The following is an 18,777-nucleotide window of genomic DNA, read 5'->3' on the forward strand; positions in this document are numbered from 1 at the left end:
AGCTTCACGGACAAAGCTGGGCAGAACGTCTACCGCCTTTCTCATTGGCTGATGTCACCGCGGCTGTGGCGTCACGACTGTAAACTGCCAGATACCCGTATGTACTCGAGCTACACAGTGGAAAAATGTCGGTAAGGAGAATTAACAGTGGAGGAACCACAGACATGAAACCGGCAATAAAGAACCAACGTCGAAGTGTTTATTGCTAGTTTTGCGCTAACGTAGGCGGTTAGGTAAGTAATTCCGAGGAGCGGAGCTGTCTGGCGTGCAGGGGTGGCTAAAAACGCAATAATCCGAAGAAGAGACCGAGCGGGACGAGTCGAGAAAGAGGACCGCGTGAGAAGGCTTTAAACCGGGGCAGGGGAGCTGCTTCGGCTTCTCGCTGGGGTGGGGATGTTATCCGTACTGTCTTATGGCAGACTGGTAGCCAGGGCTGTCCTCGGTGGACTCTCGCAGACGGACGGGCGCGACTACAGCCTCATTACCGCCAGTTATGGCTTCGGAAAGGACTTTCGGAAGGGGATTCTTAAGAAAGGGATGTGCTACGGGGACGACGCCTGCTTCATCGCAAGGAACAAGAGCGCAGACGTTTTGGGTAAGATCACGCACACGGTTCGCGGACACATTTAACCGGCCTGCGGGCTGCGGTTGTATCCGGTTGACCTTCAGTGTTCCGTCCACCCCTACACGTGGACTGACCTCACGATGAAAACACCAAAGCCCCCACCCACTCCGGTTACACGGCGGAACGGTTTCCCCTATCTTTCGTTTGCCATTTGTTTCATCTGGCATATGTTCACTTTGTGAAACTGACTTACAACTACGTAATTTCATTGTTAGACAGGTGCAGTTTTTGCGCCGCAAACCAAACGACCTTTCACCTAGATACGTTCCGACGCAAAAACCGGCGCAAGATAATTAACCAAATCGAGTCGGGAAGTGTATATAAAGTCATTAAAAGACACTTGGTGTTGAAATAAAAACATATTTGAAGCCCTCTGATAGAAAACAACAAGGTCAGAATGGTCGAGCATGGAGGCGGCCATTTTGCTAGCATCGGCGTTAGCGCCGCTTAGCTTATTCGCTTTTGTCCACAGACTTGTTTGATTAGCAAAACTGTTCTTTTAAAACTGTTGTTTTTAAAAAATGCATTTCCTCTGACCATCGAGGGGGTTGTTGTCATTCAAGGGACGCAATAAACACGCAAGGGATTTCTTACAAACTTCCCTTTAAACGTAACGTATTTGCTCTTAGATGCAGTTTAATTCTGGGCATGACAGGGAGATCAAAAGTTAAAGGCAGTGATGTCACTATAATCAAAGGGCGCTTATATATATATATATATATATATATATATATATATATATATATATATATATATATATATTACACTGAATGTGAATGTCTGCATCAGTCAATCTCCGAGGCAGAGCTTATTAATTGCATATTTGCCTTTGTGATGTGGAGGTCAGCTTTAGGGTTTCAGATGTGACTTGACTAGGAGTTTTCCTGGCTCAAATGGACACAGTGCATATACTGTGACACACAACTCATTCAAACCATTTTTTTTTTTCCTGGCCTTTTTTTTTTTTTTTTTTTTTTAAACATGAATTTTCGTGTTGTGTATTGTTCCTTGATTTCTTAAATCATCATCATTATACTGAAATGCCATTGCTTAGCATAATGGTAGTGCTGCTCCCTTTTTGTGCAGTTTGATTCCCAACCAGTGACCCAGTACCAAGTAGCTGGCGGTCCCAAGCATGGATCAAAAAATGGGTGGGTTGCATCATGAAGGGCACCAGGCATTAAACCGGTTCCGAACCTGAATTTCCAGAGATTCTCAATATTTATCTGTGCCATTTTACCCATACTCATTGCCACCTCACCTTCAAAAATAAATGTTTTATCTTACAGTATATATCTAAAAAGTTAAACCATAAAATATAATGCTCAGTTGAGATACATTTTTGGTTTGGAAAATTAGCAATATTTAACGTTTAGAAAATCCGCAGAGTTGACTGACACATTTCCAGGAGGAAAGAACGCAGTTCTTTTCTTTAACCATTTTAGGAATGACTGATGCAACCCCTCACATTGGCCTGGCCTAATAATGCAATTGCAGGTTAACCAAAACCCAGCTAATGCAATGCTGGTCAAATAGTAACAATTTTCAAGATGTCAGAGCATTGTGGCAACTGCCTCCAACCCTGATAACTATTTATATAACTCAATTATGTAGGTAATATTTTTATGTGCCATGATACTCTGCATCATGTTCCTCTCTTTGAAGGAAAATACCAAACTTCTTGTTTGTCTAACAGGTGTAGCGGACGGCGTGGGAGGCTGGCGGGACTATGGCGTCGACCCGTCTCAGTTCTCCGCCACGTTGATGAGAACGTGCGAGCGGCTGGTGAAGGAAGGCCGCTTCACTCCGAGCAATCCAGTGGGCATCCTGACGTCAGGCTACTATGAGCTCCTGCAGAACAAAGTTCCCCTTTTAGGTGAGCCCCCACAAAGTCACGATCCGCCTCAGCACACACACACTCAAGTGCATCTTACAAAACTATCTAGAAATATGAAAGCTTAAGGAAGATGAGTGAGATGAGACTATCGTGGCCTCAGAGCTCCAGGAAGTGAAGAATGTAAGTGACACTGCAGGAGGAGGCAAACACGACACCCAGGTCACGTCTTCAGAGACGCGTTGTCCATCTGCCGCGGCCACGCTCACACTTGTCAGCGTGTTTGTCAAATAAGCCATTTTGTTTTTGTATTCATTGCAAGGATGATGTGTATTTGAGCTCTGCAGCTGAAGGCCACTCCGAGGTTTGCCTCCCAAGGCTGCAGTCGCCCAGCAGCATAAATAATAACTAAACATCCCAAGGTCCTGGTAAGATTATGTTAGATTATGCCGTAATGCCACATTTACTGTTTTTAGGGAGCAGCACCGCCTGCATCGTGGTGCTGGACCGACGGAGTCACCAGCTCCACACGTGTAACCTTGGCGACTCGGGCTTCCTGGTGGTGCGCGGAGGCGAGGTGGTGCACCGTTCGGACGAGCAGCAGCACTACTTCAACACGCCCTTCCAGCTATCCATCGCCCCACCGGGGGCCGAAGGGGTAGTGCTTAGTGACAGGTGGGCGGCGGTGACTTGAGACGCACTGCAAAAAGGAAGTGCGCTTTAGTTTTTGTTGTGCTCAGCATCTGCTCTCTGGCTTCATGCTAAATGAACAAATGTCACAGGTGAATTTGTGAGTTATCAAGTGCTTGCTTTTACGATGGAGTTTTGTTCCTAGGGCAGTAATGGGGTTTTTTTGGAATACGCCTTAGTCTATCACTAAACTGCATCAAGACAGTAGTAGAGTCATAATCAAATATTTATATAAAAAATGCTTCTAGGCCATGAATATAAAACAATCAAATGAAAATCCATAAGGATAACACTCAGTATCATTTTTGTGTGATGTAACCACTAAGGGTGTGAATTGCCTAGTACCTTACGATTCGATTCGTATCACGATTCACAGGTCACGATTCGATTCGATACCGATTAATTCCGATGCGAATTTATAAGTCAATTGCTGCAATTTTTTTCATTCAAATTTAGAAAATACTCATCAGTAAACTTGTAGAGTGTAAGATTTGTATGAAAATGTATTGTTTATTTATCTGAAACTTCAGTCTTATACAGGTTGTAATCTGTTTCATGTTTGAACAGCATTAAAATAAAACATGAAGGCTTAATGTTCCGTTCATAAAACATTCTTCCATGCTTAAGGTGTGAACCCTAACCCGAAGTCAGACGTTTTGTTGAATATTTTTCCATTAAAAATGGAAGTTTAAAAATCGATTCAGCCTCCTATTGAATCGATTCGAGAATTGCGCGATGTAGTATCGCGATATATTGCCGAATCGATTTTTTTTAACACCCCTAGTAACCACAAATTCTCATCTGTCGTTGTGCAAACTAATTTATTGTGCACTCACCTCAAAACCATGTTTGTCAGTATATTTCTTATTACTATGACATAGTACGCTACAAAATGGTGTCGGGAGCATGCCATTTTGGATGTAGCTAAATTTCCATTAGCTGAATGGTATTATTTTACATTAGGTACACAGCCTTCAGGCACTGACAAACACCCATTTATGGATTCCCATAAACATTAATGGAATATCCCCAAAGCAGAATCAAATTTCCTTTTCACAGATGCTTGGCGCCGCCGGAACCACAACACTTTCCAGGGTTTCCTAATAGCACAATCACTTGCACTTTTCACCGTCCTTGGGAGCCATGCCAGGGCTAATTTCGAGCACAAAAATAAAAATAAACCCCAGATAATGATAGTCATCTGCATGCGTAATATGTCACTCACTAATGTTTCTGCTGAAGCAGAGTTCATGACACAAAGCACAATATGACTCAAAATTCTGTACCAATTTGTTAAAAAAAAAAAAAACATGGACTTTTAGAGCTGTGATTTATAGAAATCATTGAGTTATTTTAACATTAGATTTGTTTATTTACTACAAATGGATGTTGCACATTGGTCTGTGCACCTGTGATGAATTGGCATTTGAAAATACAAAGGCCCTATACTTGTGATTATTATTATTATTATTATGATTTTTTTTTTTTTTTTTCGTCGTCACTCGGGTGACAATGATGAGAGACAATCCATATAACTGCAGCCGTAACATCAGCAAGACTGATGAAAGCCAGACTGCTACCATGTCATCAGTTCCAGTTAACAAACACCGTGTCCAAGCGACCTCCTCCTCAATGATCAAGTGAAAGAGCTCCAGTTTCGCGCGTCTCTTAACTCTTTGTCCTTTTTTCCACTTTTAGTCCAGAAGCTGCTGACAGCTCCTCCTTTGACGTGCAGCTCGGTGACATCATCCTCACCGCCACAGACGGCCTCTTTGACAACATGCCTGACTACATGATTCTACAGGAGCTCAAAAAACTCAAGGTGGGACTTTCTTTTTACATCAGCATGTACATGCTGTGCAGATAAGATTCTCTCTTATTTGATATTTCATCCTCCAGGCCACAAATTATGACAGCATCCTGCAGACCGCACAGAGTATAGCAAAGCAAGCTCACGACCTCGCCTATGATCCCAACTACATGTCCCCGTTTGCACAGTTTGCATGTGACAATGGCCTGAATGTAAGAGGTAAGTGTGTCCCTCAGATTCCGGGAACACTAATTGTATACAAATGTTGTTTTGCGACAGAAATTATATTGACTCGTGATAGACCGATATGGGTTTTTTTCAAGGCCAACACCGATTTATTAGTAACCAAGGAGACCGATAACTGATATTTCAAGCCGATATTCATTTGCCGTAAAAGAGAAAATATTAGCGTCAAAATTAAACAAAAAAAAGTAATAATAATTTTTTAAATTCAAACATTAAGAATTGACAGCTTTATTTTGTAAATAGTTTTCCAAAATTTCAACATAACTTCTTTTTTTTTTTTTTTTTTAATTTATTTTTATTTTTTTTATTATTATTTTTTTTTACTTAAATTTTTAAAAATAAGTGTAGGGAGTTCCCCGTGTCAACATATTTTTATTTTTTATTTTTTTTATAAAGTAAAAATTTAAATACATCTCTCAATGAAAAATTCCCTGTATCTGACTGAGCGACAAATTCATGCAAATGTAGCTAATTTTGGGTTCGTCAAAGGTTTCAAAAAATCTTTGCAGACAGTAAAAATTGTCTGAATTTTGCTACGTTCGCAAGCTATCACCGCTCGGTGAGATACTTGCTTTATGAGCCTTCAGATTCGTAAAAAGGCCGATGCCGATATTTGGCATTTTTATAATTGGACTGGCCGATAATTGGTCTATCCTTAATATTGAGTTGATTAAATGTCACAGGTACATGTTGATAAATGTATTGCGGAAAACGTATTTCATTACTATCCAATACAATTGATGTAATGAAATATTGCAGGATGGGTTTTTTTTGTTTGTTTTTTTGTAATTTTGATAACAAAAATTACAAAAAATATTTTCAGTATAGTTTTTCTGTTGAACAAGTCTCACATTAAAATTGAATAACTGAAATGAGCTTTTCTATTGAGCTGCATCTGTCTAAAATGTCTATTAAATAGAATATTTATACTGTAAACACACACATTAAATCAACCCAAGTCCCGTCCAATCATGGCTCACATGTTTTCTGAGTTTGGTCATTCGATGATCACAAGCTGAGCTGTGGTTGGTCATTACCTGAGTCCTGAGCAACTGTGATGTCATTTTCAAGCGCCAGAAAGTAGTAAAATGGCTGCCCCCCCCCAAAGCGAGCATTTGTAAAGACAAATGAATCATTGCATGTCTCCGGTTGGCCACTGTTGCTGTCACATGACCCCAGCACCATCACAAGCACTTGAAACGTAACTTGGCTCCTCGCTTATCTGTCCCGTCTGTTCTGCAGGAGGAAAGCCAGACGACATCACGGTGCTGCTGTCCATCGTGGCTGAATATACAGACTAGGAAGCGCGCGTGCTCGAATCTGTGCTTGTATGTGGCGGAGTGCGTTGCGCTCCTTTTGCAGGGCTCACTCACCCCCTCCCGTCCGCCTAACACTTCCTCCGCCCTACCGGCTCACCGACACGCCACCCACTCATTCACCTCTGTCCATTTTTGTGCGTGTTTCTTCGTCCTCTGTTGTGTGGAGCATCAAAGGGGAAGCGGGCAGCTAGGATAGATCCATGTTGATCTTGACGCAGGAGAAGCCCAACGCGGCACATTCGGTGTCCACATTGCACGTCATTGAGTAAGAAGTGACACAGTAAGAGGAGTAAGCCAGGCTTTGCGGGTTCTTTGCTTCAAGAATTAACAATTGAGCTTGAATGTGTTTCGATAGCTCCGTTTGAGGCCGATTGCAGAGGAGTTGGCTTTGGGAATGTGAAGGATGAGCTAGCTAGTCGTTAACTAGCTGAGGGAACTAAATAAAAGCCTATAAGACTCAGTAGAGCCAAAAGGTTATCTAGATTTGGGATGTGCCTGTTCGCGGTTGTAAATAGTTTTGTTTTTGGACCGTCTTCTCTACTTTTGGAATTACTTTGGTTCGATTTCCTGTCGTGAGTGATGCGTTCACAGACATTTGATTAATCCCCACACTTCCACTTGCTGAGACGAACATTTGCTGAGATGGTGTGGTAAGAAAGGGAGTAAGTGCGTGTGTTTGCGTTAGAATGTGTGTCATGTTTGATGTTAAGAGAAATGCTATAGCATCTGGTAATGCTAACAGTTGGTAGGTCAATATATAGGTCAAGTGTGAAGATAGAGGTATATTTTTTTTAAAGGATGACGTTTGAAAGTGTCTGCCCAGATGAAATGCTGTATTTCCTTGGTAGTTGTTTATTATTTGAGATCATCTTTGAAAATATTAAAGGCATTGTAAAGATTTTATCCGTCCATTTTTCAATTGCAGCGTGTGGGCACATAACATTAGAACATTCTCACTGCACACCACCAAACAAAAATGATCTATACTGAAATCATCTCCAATTGAGTCCAAACCTTAGCACCACTTTTGGTTGTCAGCTTGTCAGTTTCATTGTGATCTGTCTGACCGCCAGGCCTGTTGAGTCGAACATAAAGCCGATGTACTTGCAACAGGTGGCTAACCGGTTAAATGTACCTTTTGTTATCTTGTGGAAGAGCATTTAATTGTTAAAAAGCCGTGTAAGTATACAAATATACTTTATACGAAGTTCTCCATCCATTTTTTGTACCTATGCTCACTAGGGTCAATAAATAATTTCTGCTCACTGCTGTCTTATTTGTTAGGGTCATTGGTGAGCTGGCTTAGCCTCGATAGTCAATCGCAGTGTACATATTAAGGACAAACAGCCTAGCATGCATGTTTTAGTCATGTCTGGAGAAAACCTGTGCTAGAATGGGAGAGCAAGTAAACAACATAGAGGAAGGTCCGAACTGATTTGAGGTCTACTGTGCTGCCATAGAAAACGAAAGCATAGTTAAAAAATATTTGCAGTTGTATTAAAAACAACAACAACAACAAAAATTCAAATAAAAGTTACAAATTTGGCAATTCATGCTTTCTGTTGGATAGTGACGATTCTTATTACACTGCCACCTAGTGGGACTATCCTGGATTTTACTGTTATTTAAGGTGTGGTGTTTATTTTTTTCAAGTGTATGACGAGGGTACTATTTGAGGAAATTCGGTATGTATGACTGATGACAAAGGTGTAGCTTAGATTTTTTTTTTTTTATACTTCCTATTTTGTCCTGTTTGCATTTATTGCTCATTTTGCTGCTGCTTGTGTGTAATGTGAGTATATGAGCGGAATTACATGAACACAGTCCCCGTGATTGTAAAGAGTGCGTGTGTCTGTGTGTGTACTGAGTAGTTAATCCCCTTACTCAAATGAATCCCAAGTCCTACCGTTCCGCTCATGGCAAGATGCCCTTCAGCTAACACTACTCGGGACAACATGTCTTGACGGTTTCAAAGTGGGCGCTCCAAAGACACATTTTCTTTGTGTATTCATCAGTACGCCTTGTGGTTGTAAACATTATGCAGCAATACTGTACACAATTTGTGCTCGGAATATCGTGTGATGGCCAGATGCGTCTCTGAAGAAGGTTGTCTTTTTTTTTTTTTTTTTTTTTTTTTTTTTGGGGGGGGGTTGCAACGCTTCTGCACGACAGGTTTCTGAAGCCAAAGAAAGAAAGCCATAGAATGCATATTAGGGACCCGGATCTGTACTGTGGGCCCTGCTGTAAGCAATGTGTTGGTGGAGACCAATGATGTAACTGTTTTATGTAATTGAAAAAAAAAAAGTCTTCACAATATAGTTACTAATTATTTGCCTCTGCTGTTCTCATTGCATGGTTTCAGTCAATCTGTTCTAGTTGTACGTCTTTAGAATGCACATATTCTGGAAATATTTCATGTATATGCAAAGGCAGAGATGCTGTGAAAATTAGCGCGTGACTGAAAAAGGGGGAGCACTGTTTCAGCCTTAACACGTCGATAGACCTGTCATCAAGAGGCCTTCCCTGTCATTGCAAGCTTGTCTCGTCCATGTTGTCTAGTGTTTGTTGTTCAATGCAGTCCGCAAATGCCCATTGAGGGGGGGGGTAAACCCATCACCCATCACCCCGTTTGTGTTGTCCCCATCAAGCAAAGGTGCTTCTGCCATCTATACGAATGGTATGATTGTCCTTTTTCCAACAAGCGATATTTGTATGGGTGAACGGTACAACTGTCAAGAGTGTAACAATGCAAGTCTAATTGATGTAAATATGTTTTCAGAAAATGTACAATATTTAAATAAAAATCCATAGTATTTATATTTAAACATGTTTTTGACTGGATTCATTACAGCTCTGATCAGGTTTAATGTAAATCTGCAACATTCGATGGGCTTAAAATTCTAACATCAAAATATTACATCCGTTTTGTAATGTTGAATTCAAAAGTCTGAATTCAAATTCAGTGGGCACAAAACTACCAGAGCGGTTAACGTCGATCTCAGAGTTCACCAATTCCGGTCCTCGAGGTCCGGAGTTCTGCAGATTTTAGATGTTTCCGCCAACCAACATAACTGATACTAAAGATCAGGATCCTTATCAGGCATGCTGGTGAGCTGATTATATGACTCAGGCGTACTATTGGGCGGAAACATCTAAAACCTGCAGGACTCCGGACCTCAAGGACCGGAATTGGAGAACACTGGTATCTCATGTCCAACCAATCACATTTGGCTTCATTGGTCGTCATGACACTGGCATGGTTAATAGTTTTTAATAGCTAATTTACATGGGATTTATTTATGGTGTTACTTTGTTTTCCAATTAATTCTTTAAAATGTTGAATTTTGAATGTCTCGTTTTTCCCCTGAATATTTTTGTTTAGTTTTGTTTTTATTAAACGTATTTTTGATGCTAAAGAATAATCTATACCAGGTATTTAGTATTTTGTTTCTGTAAAGCTGCAGTTCGTCGTTGAGTCCATAGGGGGCGGCGGAGAACTGTTTTGTTTATGTACTAACGTGCTAGTCTGCATTCCTGCTGACAGTAGCAGAGATTTAGCGACGACACCATTCAGCTGCCAGGTGTGTGTGATGCTAGCGCGTTAGCTCCGAGTCCGCACACGCCCCATTACTTTTAGCGAATATTTTCGTGGAACAATAATGACGCTAATTCCACCGTATAATGTGACTTTTATGTATGGGGACTTAACAGCAAAAAAGCTAAGAAGCATCCCCTCTTAGCCACCTTAGTTAGCATAGCCCGTGACAGTAGTTGCGCTATTATGGAGGCGAGTAAAAAATAAGCCGAGGCAAGTGTGGTTTACGTTTTTACCGAGGCGGTTTTTCTGCGAAGATAAATGTTGGCTAAATGGCAACAACCGACAATGGAGAGCTTGACTTTGAGGGTAGCGCGGAGCAGCTGACAAGCAACGGTAGCACTCGGTCGTTTGGCTCCGAAGCAGTCACTCTCGACTCGGATGGCACTGACACGTCTGGGGAGAAAGAGGTGGACAAGTACGGCTTCACAGGTGGAGCCCAACAGTACCCGGGACTCCAGTAAGTTATTTAAAACTTTTTTTTTCTTTCTTTTTTTTTCTTTCAAAATTACTCACACAAAGTGACTATCGTGTTTCGGGTCAAATGAATTCAATATGTACCTAAAATCCACTACAGTATACGTAACTGTCCAATATTCTTGGAAATACACACAAACACACACAATCATGTTGTGCATTAGGCTGTGAGAAATCAGCACGGTACAAAAAGTATTGAAACACTGAAAAGTTGGACAGGTGCAGTCAAAATTTAAGAGGTCAACTAGAGTTCACCTAAAGACGTTATAGTGCACTCATCCTGAAATTCATGCCGAATTAAACTTTTTGTTAGTAGTGTATTGTTTACATTACAAAGTTCTATGTACATACTGTGAATTCGGCACCTGCTTAATTGAACAAATCAATTACCATATTCTGGTGTATCAATGGCAAGAGGTTGTGATAATACAGATAAATACAGACTTCTATCATAAAGTGGTGTATGTAATTGTTCTGTCTGTTACTTTATATTTCAGCCACATTATGTACAACAGCTGTATTAAAATCTGCCTTGACAGAGATTATAATGCAGTTTTAATTCACTGGATGTGATTGTAATATAGTATAGCAAAGTGATATATTGTAGCGGTACTACAGTAAAGTAACATTGTTAGTGAAAGGGAACTAGGACAAAGTTCTCCCACAGCTTCCTGTTTTCAGGAAACTTGGTTGCTGAGGATGGCCATTGCTCTGCTAGATCCTTTTCCTGTCTGAATGTATAAGGAAAAGATCAGATATTTCTAGTGTCCCAGCCTTCACTATTTATACATGACAGAACACAGAACTGAGAAGAGAGTAGCTTATTTATATTTTGATTTTCTCTCCACAGTGCAGAAGAAATCCCCACCGAGGTGCTGAGGCACCGAGAGGCCAAATGGCTGGAGATGCTCAACAGTTGGGATAAATGGATGGCTAAAAAACACAGGAAGGTCTCTCCTTGCCTGCCCCCAAAACATCACTTTTTTTTTTTTTTTCTTCTAAACAGACAGACACCTTTATGAATGTGTACAGAGCTGGGTAAAAGCCATAGCCATAATTAATTAGCAAGATACTCTTGAAATTAGTGGAATATATGTGTGAATACAAACTTCAATTCTGCTAAAAAAAAAAAAAATACCCTGACATGATGAATTTATGGGTTTTTACGACATAGCTTCATGCCGCTAATACATTTACTAATAGTCTTGTCACATCTGACCAGTGAGAATGCTAAACATATCACAGTGGACCAATAATTCAAACCTAGACTTTATTTGTGTATTTTATTTCCTGAAAGCGCTCTACGTTGTAACCAGGTGAAAGAACGCTGCCAGAAGGGGATCCCGCCATCGCTGCGTGGTCGCGCCTGGCTCTACCTCACTGGAGGCAAAGTGAAGGAGGAGCAAAACCGGGGCAAGTTCGAGGTCAGCTTAACATTTCATGTTTTGTGCAAATGGAATTTAAAGCGCCTCCAGTATTAATTCCACAGATCCAACAATGGATTACACCGATACCACTTTTTTTCTGACCAAGTACTTATTTGCATTTACCATACTGTGTATAGATACTTGAATTACCTCTTAAAAATGTGATGAAAATGTCTTGTTTTAATCAATATTGTTTGACACAATATTAATATAAATGTTAAATTAACACAAATACTTCTTGGCATACGTTTCCCTCTACAGTGTAACACTTTTTAGAATAACAACTTTTGGTTATGACAACATTGCTGCTAGTGTAAATAAGAATGGTGAATGCCATGAACACCAAGCCAGCATTAATTACATGACAAATGGTTGAAAAAAAATAATGTAGAAATAAATACAGTAGTACAGTGAAACTGACACAGACGCATGGAGATGCTGATACATTTTCAGGGGGCAGATTCCAAAAGTTTGGCTTAATTGTTTTATTTCGCACATGATGGGTTGGCAGGTATGCCACAGTCCCAGGATTTTGTTTATAAGCCATTGTGCCCTATATAGTTTAGAAAGCGCTTTTTCAGTTCAGTCCATTTACAATTTAAAAAGTTTATTGTCCCCTTTACTGTCACACACTGACACATTTCTACTCATGTCACCAAATTGTGCGTTGAAGGAGCTGGACAGCCAACCCGGAGATCCCAAATGGGTGGATGTCATCGAGAGAGACCTCCACCGACAGTTTCCCTTCCATGAAATGTTTTCAGCCAGAGGGGGACACGGGTAAGCACTGGTTGGCTGGCTCTTTCACTAGAGTTTGTGTGTATGGAAATCTGTGTATAATGGACTGCCATTGAGATTCATTGGAGGGATTTTTTCTGGATTAACAAATTATCTATTTATCCATTTATCCATTCTTCCACACATGCAGGCAGCAAGACTTATTCCGTGTGTTGAAGGCGTACACCCTGCACCGTCCCGAGGAGGGCTACTGTCAAGCTCAGGCTCCAGTTGCCGCTGTGCTCCTCATGCACATGCCTGCTGAGGTACAAATTAACATATTTGCAAATGCATTTGGGGAACAACAATTAATTTGTAATATTTATTTTTTTCTGCCAAATATCAGCATCAGCCTAAAAAAAATCCACATGCAGGGCCCCAGTAAAAACAACTACAGACATCTAATGATAGAGTACACAATGAAAGCAGTTTCAAACAAATCAAACAAATAGTCCTTCCATGGGTCCTTGTCTAACATTAGAAAGTTGTGGTGTTGTTTCCTAGGATGCGTTCTGGGTCCTGGTCCAGATTTGTGAGAAGTACCTTCCTGGATACTACAGTACAGGGCTGGTAAGATGCACACTCAGCTGTATTAACAACGGACATTTACACAACTCTCAATGGGTTACATATAATTCATAGTGTTTACCAGGCCATTTATTATCTACTTCAGCCATGTATGTCGTACACTGTGACTTTACACATTGCAATGCGCACAATCTGTTACTGTGTGAGGTTTGAAAGTACTAATTTAGCAATATTTTACGATTTGCGCTGCTTTCAAACTCTGTTTTTCAAAGAGCTGTTCAAATAGTTTAATTTGCGTGATGTGTAATTTGAAATAACTGATATTACATTGTAACTATCTTTCAGACATTGTCAATAAAAAAAAAAAAGAACATTATTTTCTTTTTTCTTTTTTTTTCTTTTTTTTTTCTTTTTCTTTTTTTTTTTTTTTTAAGAACATTATTTTCTTTGTAAAGGCAGAACCTTAGATTCACATTTTGTGTTCAGTCGCATTAGTCTATGAAAGTCAGCCTAATTTGTGCACCTTGAACAATTCCAAGGCTGCTTTGCCATAAAATAGTAACTTGACTCCTCACAGTATCATGTTTTGAAATAGAAACAGAATAGAATAGAAAAGCCTTTATTGTCATTGACACACCACTATCATCCAGAGTCGGAGTGTATATATTAGACTTTGTCACACTATCATGGAGTTTCATGTATAGCGGGTGCGTTTGGGGTTCACTGTATATTTCTTGTGACCACTGTGAGACTCTATGATTTTTTTCTTTTATCTGATCCACAGTGCCATTCCCCGCATTTCCCACATTGTTTCTTTGGATCTGTCCCTTGACTGACACCGATACACCAACTGCCTAATAGCATAATGAGATGAGATAAAGAGATTAAGCCAAGGAACGAAAGGAGTTGGTCCTGCCTGTGCATCCGTCCGCTTAATGTGTCCACGTTGTCCCCTGCAGGAGGCCATTCAGCTGGACGGAGAGATCCTGCACGCTCTGCTGCGGCGGGTGTCGCCCATGGCGCACCGTCACCTCAAGCAGCACAAGCTGGAGCCCATCTTGTACATGACCGAGTGGTTCATGTGCGCCTTCTCCCGCACGCTTCCCTGGGCGTCCGTGCTCCGCGTGTGGGACATGTTCCTCTGTGAGGGTGAGAGATTTATCACTCATGTGCTGTTCAGTGTCTCTCCACCCTTATTGAATCAAGGCCCATATTTTACATTGTGGGAAAAAAATATTACAGCACACCACCGGCACTAATCATCTCATATCAATTGACTTAAAAATGTACTTACGCAGTGTGAAATGTGGGCCTGTTTAGTTAAACACAAAGGTACTCTGTTGTCTGAATGGCAGCATGCAAGTTCAAAGGTTATTTGCACCTTCAGCCATCTAGTGATTAGATGATTAGTGATGGAGTATTTACACATAAATATCTCTTTTTAAAGTGATCTTTTTATCCATCTGTGTGTACGATTCCACTTACATTATAAAAAACAAACAAACAAAAAACAACAACCTTTGTTTCAACATTTATCATGTTTTGATGCGGTTTCCCCAGCCGTATCTGCCCTCATAGTAAGTCGTTCTTCTTGCTCTTAGGAGTGAAGATACTGTTTCGTGTGGGCCTGGTCCTCCTCAAATGCATGCTGGGAACTCAAGAGAAGGTGAAGACATGCCCGGGACTCTATGAAACAATGGAGCGTTTCCGGGCCATACCTCCACACTACATGCAAGAGAGTTACCTGGTGCAAGAGGTGAGTTTGTTCTCTATATAAATGTAAATTGATGCTACTAACCGCAAGCTCCAATATACAATATTTTTGACTGAGTAGCAAAAACATGATGGCATAACTTTTTAATACTGTTGACATTTGAATACTCTTGACTCCATATGGCCCGTTTTTGGTGGTGATCACGTTTGGTGAGATCTAAAATATGATCAAAGAGGCCTTTTAAAACATTCTTATAGCCACAGACCCTACAGGAAGGATGGTAAACTTTTTGTGAGCATAAAATTCAAGTTAAATGAGTTCCCCCCCGACACACATATACACCATTTAAAGCAGTTCCCCGGTATCTTCACAAATCGAGTGACGTGCATTAGTCAAACAAGAATTACATAAACTTGGCATACTTTTTTTTTATTTTTTCTTGCTGAAATCTGGAGGAAAAAAAAAAAAAAAAAGGATTTCAATGGCATGCAAACCACTATTTTTATTTTGGGCAACACTCTGATCTAACGAAATGAAGCTCTTCCTCTCACTTCTACATAGATGTATGGCACATTTTTTAGCTAATAATGGAGGTTCCCCCTCCAAAAAAAAAAAAAAAAAAATCGCAATTACTGTTGCCCGAAGTGAATAGGCTCCCGCACCCTTGCTATCCTGCTGCTTCTTTCTCGTCATGCTGTCCTGTGGTCCCCTATTATGGTTATGTTATTTTCTCAGTAAAATGTGCCAATGTAATCCACTGCAATTCAGACCATAGAGCTGTCCATATCGGGGAAAGACATCGAGAAAGAGCACCTGGCACAGCTGCGGCGCTGGAAAGAGACCCACGGCGACCTCCACTACAGATCTCCTCCCAGGATGCACGGCGCCAAGGCCGTCATGGCCGCCGAGCCGCCGGCCCGGCAGGATTTGAGGCAGCGGCCCACCATCATTGTGGAATCCCCCTCGGAAGTAGATGACGCCAGGGACACTCGCAAGGCCAGAAGGAGGAAGCACAAGAAGAGCGTTCTGCCACCGCAGGAGGTGTCGAAAACACCACCGCCGCAGGAGATGGATAAAACACCGCCACTTCTTGGGGTACCGTCGCCACTCCTGAAACCAGTGAGCATGCACGCGTCCAAAGAGAGTGTGAGCAGCGCCGAGCATGACACGTATATGTAGCACACCAATCATTCCGTAACTGATATGATGAAATTTCACAGAAATGGATTTTCTTAAACACTCGTGATTCCTAAAATGTGTAGAATTTCAAAACACTATCATATTTGTAGAATACATTCGTCATTTGGGAATGTTACTGAAGAGTGTGAAACGTCTATTGAAAGCCGTTTATTCAATATCCTTGATATCCAGCTTACGGTGCAGGCACTAGTACACAGTTTGTCCTCACTAGTAAGCAAGTGTAGAGTACTAGTAGAATGACTGACTGCCTTAGTAGTAAAGTTTTTCCACGACTGCCTTCCACGTCTGTGTGTCATTAATGAAGTGAAGTGCTCGATGATGACTAGTAGAATTTTATAATGTGGAATGGAAAGCCGTTAGAGCCGTTAGAGCATTTATTTATGGTCACACTAGCAGTAGAAAAGAATCTTAATGAGACATTCATTCTACTAGTGTGTTGAATTGTCTTACTAGTGAGGACAAACAGATTTCTGTACTAGTGCATAGTAGCTAGCTGGATTTAAAGGATATAGACTATAAATACTGGAACTGCTTTCTGCACACCTCTTATAAATGTGTAATCCCACTAATGAACTGCAGGTGGCGATGATAACTAGTTTGCATCCCCCCCCCCCTCTAAGGTTTGATCAGAGGATGAGCAGCTCGAATGATGTGCATGACTTAACATGCTAACTGACTTTAACAGCTACTGCAAAGAAGCATTCTGATTATGTCAGAGCAGAAAATGGTAAAGTAACTCACCGGCCACAATTTTAGGTTCATCTATTGAGATTCACTACACGAGCTTTTTGAAAAGTTCTCATGTTGGATATCATGAAGTTGCGCATATGTACCTTAAGTTGTGTCAAGTGGTCGCCCTTGCTACACTACACACGTTGCCAGCAAATCTTATGTTTCCTACTTTGCCAGCCTCTGTGTCAGTCTCTGAATAACTGTCGTCGTACATTTCTGAACGCCTTCACACTACTTTGACGACTCCACTTCTTTTAATGAAGGAAACGTTCAGGGACATTGCTGTGCCACCAAGCCAAAGATTTTTAAGTTGGGTGTGTTGTACAGTATCTGTCAGACCGGGAGTGTTTAATCATGTTGGGAATGAAATGAGCGCGCGTGAATGCAAAATCAGGCATGCTGGGCATAAAAACTTTCAAGGACTATTACTGGGGTAGAAAATAATAATAATACTCCAGTATTTGGATGTTGTTTTTGTTGGTGTCATGCATCCGGTTTACAGCCAGCCCCCGTTTCTGAGCCAGCTATATAAAATGGTGTATTTTTATACAATCCTAACACAAATGCAGCCCAATGAATGTATAACTATTTTTTTTTTTTTACAATGACATATAAAATCAAACTCTAAATGTTTCTTTTGCACTTTTAGCGGGGAGCGGTGTAATTAAAATCAGAGGTAAAGCATTAACCTCTGTATAGGATGATTGCTATGATATGGGATAAACTTGTTGAAAAAGTGTAATGCATTTTTGTCTGAAATCAACTTTATAAAGGGACCGTGGTGGGTATGGCACCATTTCCAGTGTGTCATGTGTTTCTTTTAATCATAAAGTCTTCACAACTAGCTTATGGACTAGAATATTTTACAACTACTGAGCTAACTGAGTTTGGATAAAAGGAGGGGTGCACCCAGGACTGGTTGCCAACCAATCACAGGACACATAGATGAACGTTCACTAGCATTCATGCTTATGGAGAAAACCAACAGTCTTTAATGAACCCACAGCCATGTTTTTAGACTATGAAAGGCAGCTGCAAACTCCACAAAGGAAGGCCGGAGCTGAGATTCCAAACCTGAATCTCAACTGCAAGGCAGACGTGCCAACCACTGGGTTTGGCATACTCCCACATTTTTGTATTCAGATGAAAAACATTCTATTGTCTATAGATGGCGCCACTTAGCTGTCACTTAAACATTTGGGAGATTAGAGGACAACACACTAATGAATGATTAAGACGCACAAACTTGTGTAATCCAATAATAGACCACTTGGATCAAGCTGTGGTGTGTAAATAGCGTAAAAACAGTATCAAATCCATCCATGCAAGGTTTGACTTGACTTAACAATGAAGCTATTATTTAATCCTAAACAAAGACAGTGAGACAAGAGAGCAAAATGCCACTCACGCACAGAGCTGAGGCATAGTTGAATAATACAGTAACAGTACAGCCTGTGTTCGTTAGCATTCACCCGCTGCCTACCCGCACACGTCCTCGGACACCTGTTTCTCCCGCTCTTTCAGCTCGGCCAGGAATTAGCATCTCAAATGGGGGAGAATTCCCTCTGCGGCGGTTTAGCTTCAAGTTTACATGTCTGAAGGATGAAGGTCAGCTGCAGCCTGTCTCGAGGCCCATGTCTTCAACTGTACAAAGATGTGTATGTGGTACTTTGAGGAGTGAAATGCTCTGACACAGTCCGCAATGAATACTAATGATGGTGTGATGTGAATACAAATGTTGGAACATGTGCAGATTAAACAATTAACATTTGCTATTGTAAATGGCGAGCAGGTTTAACATTA

At 40.9% G+C, this 18,777-nt stretch overlaps 2 protein-coding genes across 2 annotated transcripts; both read left to right on the top strand.

The window, feature by feature from the left end:
• The first annotated feature begins 53 nt into the window (after positions 1 to 53).
• On the top strand, positions 54 to 9,349 carry LOC144002014 (protein phosphatase PTC7 homolog). The gene is made up of 6 exons (XM_077496794.1): positions 54 to 595; positions 2,322 to 2,501; positions 2,936 to 3,134; positions 4,848 to 4,971; positions 5,049 to 5,178; positions 6,448 to 9,349. The coding sequence occupies exons 1-6, from the start codon at positions 394 to 396 to the stop codon at positions 6,504 to 6,506; spliced, it is 894 nt and encodes a 297-aa protein (XP_077352920.1). The 5' UTR covers positions 54 to 393; the 3' UTR covers positions 6,507 to 9,349.
• Positions 9,350 to 10,043: 694 nt separating this feature from the next.
• Positions 10,044 to 17,772, top strand: LOC144002113 (TBC1 domain family member 10A-like). The gene is made up of 9 exons (XM_077497038.1): positions 10,044 to 10,579; positions 11,447 to 11,546; positions 11,913 to 12,020; positions 12,697 to 12,803; positions 12,952 to 13,066; positions 13,305 to 13,370; positions 14,288 to 14,477; positions 14,930 to 15,084; positions 15,811 to 17,772. Exons 1-9 carry the CDS (start codon positions 10,392 to 10,394, stop codon positions 16,219 to 16,221), a joined length of 1,440 nt encoding a protein of 479 aa, XP_077353164.1. The 5' UTR covers positions 10,044 to 10,391; the 3' UTR covers positions 16,222 to 17,772.
• Positions 17,773 to 18,777: the final 1,005 nt, after the last annotated feature.

The sequence above is a fragment of the Festucalex cinctus genome, chromosome 15 (assembly GCF_051991245.1).
Source record: "Festucalex cinctus isolate MCC-2025b chromosome 15, RoL_Fcin_1.0, whole genome shotgun sequence".
Classification (NCBI taxonomy): domain Eukaryota; kingdom Metazoa; phylum Chordata; class Actinopteri; order Syngnathiformes; family Syngnathidae; genus Festucalex; species Festucalex cinctus.

Coding starts and splice junctions, on each gene's coding strand:
- LOC144002014 (XM_077496794.1), top strand. CDS start 394: ATGTTATCCGTACTGTCTTATGGCAGACTGGTAGCCAGGGCTGTCCTC. Junction 596..2,321: donor CAAGAGCGCAGACGTTTTGG/GTAAGATCACGC, acceptor TTTGTCTAACAG/GTGTAGCGGACGGCGTGGGA. Junction 5,179..6,447: donor CAATGGCCTGAATGTAAGAG/GTAAGTGTGTCC, acceptor TCTGTTCTGCAG/GAGGAAAGCCAGACGACATC.
- LOC144002113 (XM_077497038.1), top strand. CDS start 10,392: ATGGCAACAACCGACAATGGAGAGCTTGACTTTGAGGGTAGCGCGGAG. Junction 12,021..12,696: donor AAAACCGGGGCAAGTTCGAG/GTCAGCTTAACA, acceptor TGTGCGTTGAAG/GAGCTGGACAGCCAACCCGG. Junction 14,478..14,929: donor GGACATGTTCCTCTGTGAGG/GTGAGAGATTTA, acceptor TCTTGCTCTTAG/GAGTGAAGATACTGTTTCGT.